This window comes from Quercus suber, unplaced genomic scaffold, assembly GCF_002906115.3.
Source record: "Quercus suber isolate HL8 unplaced genomic scaffold, Cork oak 2.0 scaffold_10, whole genome shotgun sequence".
In the NCBI taxonomy this organism is placed as follows: Eukaryota; Viridiplantae; Streptophyta; class Magnoliopsida; order Fagales; family Fagaceae; genus Quercus; species Quercus suber.
Genome location: NW_027069476.1, coordinates 2,487,286 through 2,492,446, shown reverse-complemented (window position 1 = coordinate 2,492,446; position 5,161 = coordinate 2,487,286). Strand labels below are relative to the sequence as shown.

At 36.1% G+C, this 5,161-nt stretch overlaps 1 protein-coding gene across 1 annotated transcript in view; it reads left to right on the top strand.

Moving 5' to 3' along the window:
- The first annotated feature begins 1,832 nt into the window (after positions 1-1,832).
- Positions 1,833-5,161, top strand: part of LOC136069642 (uncharacterized) — an 11,093-nt gene continuing 7,764 nt past the window's right edge. The window contains exons 1-2 of the mRNA XM_065778395.1: positions 1,833-1,845; positions 3,709-3,999. Of these exons, the coding sequence (XP_065634467.1) occupies positions 1,833-1,845; positions 3,709-3,999 (304 nt within the window). The remainder of the gene's footprint in view (positions 1,846-3,708; positions 4,000-5,161) is intronic.

Below are 5,161 nucleotides of genomic sequence, written 5' to 3'. Positions count from 1 at the left end.
CTCAAGCTGCTAAGAATGGGGATATCTACTCAATTTGCAAGCCAGGCTGAAAATAACCATCTTTCCTTTGCCGATGACTGTTTGTTATTCTGTAGGGCAACCTCTTCTGAATGTGACAAAATCCAAAATATCCTTGCTTGGTATGAGCGCTTCAGGGCAACAAGTTAATTCTGACAAGACCACAGTTTTTCTTTAGTTGGAATACTTCTGAGGAGACTTAAGGAGAACTACAAGTTTTGTTGGGGGTGCAATTATTCGAAATTATGAGAAATACTTGGGGCTTCCTTCTTTTGTGGTGGCGTTAGAAAAAGGCTTGCTTCATCAAATTAGAAAGTGGATTTGGACAAAAATGCAAGGTTGGAAGGAGAAATACTTTCTCAAGCTGGTAAGGAAGTAATGGTTAAAACGGTGGTTCAATCCAGCCCGACTTATTCTATGAGTGTTTTTCGGCTTCCCATTAGCCTCCTTAAGGATATAGAAGCAATGATTCAGAATTTTTGGTGGGGATGTTCTGAGAATTCAAGAAAAATCCATTGGGTGAAATGGGAAACACTTTACTCTTCAAAATCGGTGGGAGGTATGGGTTTTAGAAACTTGAGAATGTTCAATGATGCAATGTTGGGAAAGCAAGTTTGGCGTCTATTTAATGTAAGAAATTCCCTAGTTTTCAAGGTGTTACACGCTAAATATTTTCCTTCAGGTAATATTTTTGATGTGGAGATCTCTCCTCATTGTTCCTTTGCTTGGCGAAGTATTTTGCAAGCTAGAGATGGGATTCTGAAGGGTGCGAGGTGGAGAGTGGAAAATGGGTTGAATATCCAGATATGGCGGCATAGATGGTTGCCAATTGAAGGGGTGGTGGAGTGCTATCTCTGTAACTGGATCCCTCTTTGCAGGTGGTTCATGATTTGTTCTTATCAGGTTCTAGAATTTGGAACAAGGAGTTGATTGATCAAAAATTTTATCTGTGGGAAGCTGAGATCATCAAAAGTATTCATGTTAGCTAGTATGTAGCTGATGATGCTTTGATTTGGCCCCTGTCTTCTAATGTGGAGTACACAGTTCGGAGTGCTTATAGGTTTCTAGCTCTGTTATAGCACTAAGGGCAGGCTAGTCCGTCGAATGTGGAGGCTGGGAAGAGTCTGTGGAATGGTATTTGGAAGCTCCAAGTGCCTAATAAAGTAAGGCATTTCGTTTGAAGAGCTGCTCGAAATTCTTTACCCACAAAATTGAATTTGTATAAGCGTCAGGTGGTGCCCGAAGGTCTCTACGATTTGTGTCGAGATTGCCTTGAAGATAGTGTTCGTGCTTTGTGGTATTGTGATGTTGTGAATGCTATTTGGATGTCTGATGCTCGCTTCTCCTTTCTTCGGACTCAGAAATTTTCAACCTTCAAAGATCTTGTTCAGTTCCTATGTCTGCATGGTTCATCTGACCTGTGTGCTCATTTTGCTATGGTTGCTTAGAGTATTTGGGAGTGTTGTAACAGGGTGCATTTGAAACAAAACTTGGGGGGTTGAGGAAGTTGCTCAACGTGCTTCAGAGCTTTTGCAAGAATTCTAGGATATGCATAAGCAGGGTCATCGAGTAGCTAACCACAGTGAGGATCTTTGATGGAAGCTACCTGATTTTAGTCTTTATAAGATCAACTTCGATGGTGCTTTATTTGCTGATCAGGGTAGTACAGGTATTGGAGTAGTCATTCGAGATTGGAAGGTTAGGTTATTGTGGCTTTGAGTCAGAAAGTAAGTCACCTTGGTTCTGTGGATTTGGTGGAGGCTTTAGCTACGTATAGAGCAATCAACTTTGCCAAAGAACTCAGCATTCATCAGATGGTGGTTGAAGGTGATTCCTTGCTAGTTATCCAGGCGATCAACGAGGCTAGGCTAGTCCGGACTATGTATGGTCATGTTGTCGACGACATTAGATTTCTGTCTTCTTCTATGAGTTGTAGTTTTTTACATGTTAAGCGTAAGGGTAATAAATTAGCTTATGCCCTCGCTCGTAGAGGAGTTTCATCTGTTGATATTGATGTGTGATTAGAAGATCTACCATGGGATTTGGATGATATTTTTCAGCTTGATTTACTGTAATAGAGTTTTCCTTACCTTTTTCTCAAAAAAAAAAAAAAAAAAAAAAGAGTACGTAATGATATTACTATTTTACCCCTAACTGATAATCATCATGGTTCTCAGAACTGGACCAAACCGGGAGGTCGGACCGTGAAAACCAGGAACAGGAATGAAAACCGGTTTTTTAAGCCTAAAGAACTAGATTTTTTGTTAATTCTGTGAACTCCTAAAACCGGGTTGGACCGCACGAATCTATGAGAACTGTGCAGTCCAACCCCTTAGGCAATTTTTTTTTATATATAAAAACAACTTAACACAATTTTATTCTACTTAATTAAATTATCCATCTCTTACAAGGAATAAAAAAAAATTATAATTAAAATCCTTCAAAGATATTCAACTTTACTTCAAAAATTAATCATAAATTTTAATGTTTTCATGGTTATTATTTTATTTTATTAAATTTCTTATTTAATTATTAAATATATGCTTGAAAATCATTAAATTTCTCTTACATATATAAATATATTAGTCAATTTTACTAGTTTTATAAATTTAATATCTATATTTAGGCTTTAATTAATTATTAAATTAATTGTGACATCATCACGGTTCGACCCCGGTTCGACCTCGATTCGACCTCAAAAACCTTAAACCTCTCCCTTTTATGATTCAATGAACGGTCCGAGTCTAAAAACCTTGATAATCATAACACTATTTAACAACAGTCAATTGACTTCCCTTTTCATTTGGTAGATAAAACTGTTGGAGTATGTCATTTTCTTTTTCTTCTTTCTCAATTAACATTTATAAAACACTTACCATGTATGAAATTGATGAATTATTGGAGCATGGACTGTGGGAATCAAATTTTTGCTTGGAAAATGGAATTTAACCAAGCGTGATGAAGTTTGCATCTTTGCGAAGATTTTTTTTTTTTTTTCAATTGTGACGTTGATTTTGTTTGCTTCTCATTGATGGTGCTGCATGCCTGAATTTGAATTTTAAGGGTGTACCTCGTGTTGTTATGTATTATGTTTTATTCACATGCAATGCGTGCCAAGCGTTTCATTGGGATTACTTGAGCATTCTCTTTTACATGTGACCCTTTTTTGGGAGCCTAGTTTGTTGCAACTTGAGTTTTAGTTGGGTTTATGATTGTGTATATGCAAAGTATGTGTAATTGATGTTTGCGTTTCATTTGTATTTTGGATGATTTGCTTCTCAGTGTACCTATTCAAAAAACAAAAAAAAACAAAAAAGAGAGAGATTTGCTTTTCCAGTGTGTGCATATTGATTTTTTGTCATAGTATTTAAATGTCATCTCGTTGATAAGCTTGAGATATGTTTTATGTTGGTTTGTAAACTCTTATGTAGTATGTGATTGTTATGCAGATAAGCTGATGGGTGTTAACTAGGTCTTGAAATATTTCCTTTTTTGTCGAAGTCATACTGTTTTAGTCTTTAGAAATTGATTGTTTTTGCTTACAAGGAAAAATGTGTGATCATATTGATTTGCTTTTCTGTGTGTGCATATTGATTTATTTTTCCATGAATGTTTTCTTGGGAGGGCATGATTTACTATGGTCGTATGGAAGAATGATTTTCATTTATTCTTTGCACAACAGGCACACAGGAGTCGTTGTTTATGGTAATGAATATTACTTTGGAGGAGGCATTCAACATGCTCCTGCTGGATCGACACCATATGGTACACCTATTCGGATGGTAGATTTGGGAGTCACGCATGTCTCAAAGGATGTCGTTGAAATGTATCTGCAGGAAATTAGCCCTCGGTATACAGCTGAAACATATAGCTTGCTCACACACAATTGCAACAACTTCAGCAACGAGGTTGCTCAGTTTTTGGTGGGTACAACCATTCCAGACTACATTCTGCAGCTTCCTAATGAAGTTATGATTATGAGCAAGGTTGTCAAAATTGGGATCCTACGTAGGATCGTAGGAGGTAGGTGAGATCGTAGATCGTATGATCGGATCGTGAATTGTAAGATTCTACACTATTCGAGAAAAAAAAAACAAAAAAATACACATTGGTATATTAAATAATCACATAAATTATACATTCATTGATATAATTACCATACATTACTAAATTCATTTGTAAGCATTATTTAAAGAGGCCAAGAACCTCAAAATGTGACACTCTATTGAAATTTTTTATTTGAGTCCAACTGACACTCTCTACATTATAGTGGAAAAACTTAGTTTATTAGGATTTTATTTTTTATTTAGGTCTAACTGAGTCTTCTGTCAAGTTAAAGAATATTACAAGAAACCAAGGTCGTTTGGGATCGTCAGAATTGTACAATCCTACCAATCCTAAACGATCACAAAGATCCTTGAAAATTTTAGATCGTTTTGAGCAGGTAAGATTTTAAAATCGTAGGATCGTAGGATCCAGATCGGGATTTTGACAACCATGATTATGAGTAGTCCAATGGTTACCCTATATGTAAGTTGTTATCTACCTCATTTGTTAATATCTTTTCCTGTGAGATGTTGAAACCACATTAATTCTATTTTTTTGTTTTCTTCATCGTTCTTATTTTCATTAATTAATTTTTTGAAAAGAAATCTATTATGATTTTCACTATTCCCAAGTAACTTAGGCAGTGGGATTTGACTATTCCCTTGTCATTAAGGACCTGTCTTGTAAAGCGTTAGGCACCCAAATAAAGCTCTTTAATGCATCCACAGCAGATGTGGTATTTGTGCTAAATGCTATAATATTTGGCATTTGCCACACCAAATACCAAAAACGAAGCTTTATTAGATGTGTTAAATGTGTCAAATTTTTGCAACATGCTATAGTATCGTGATAACTTTGGCACAGTACAGAGCAATATAGCACACAGTTTTATTATTTTTTTTTATTCATCTTTCTCTCTCATCTCTCCGTCGGTCTCTTCCTCTCTTTTTTTCTTAAACCCCAATCCTCTCATCTCTCTCAGCCTCTCATCTTTTGTTTTCTCACCCTTACAGCTCTTCCACGCTGACGACAATGCTGACGATCACTTCCACGCCAATCTCTCTCTAGCAATGGGTTTTTTTTTTTTTTTTTTTTT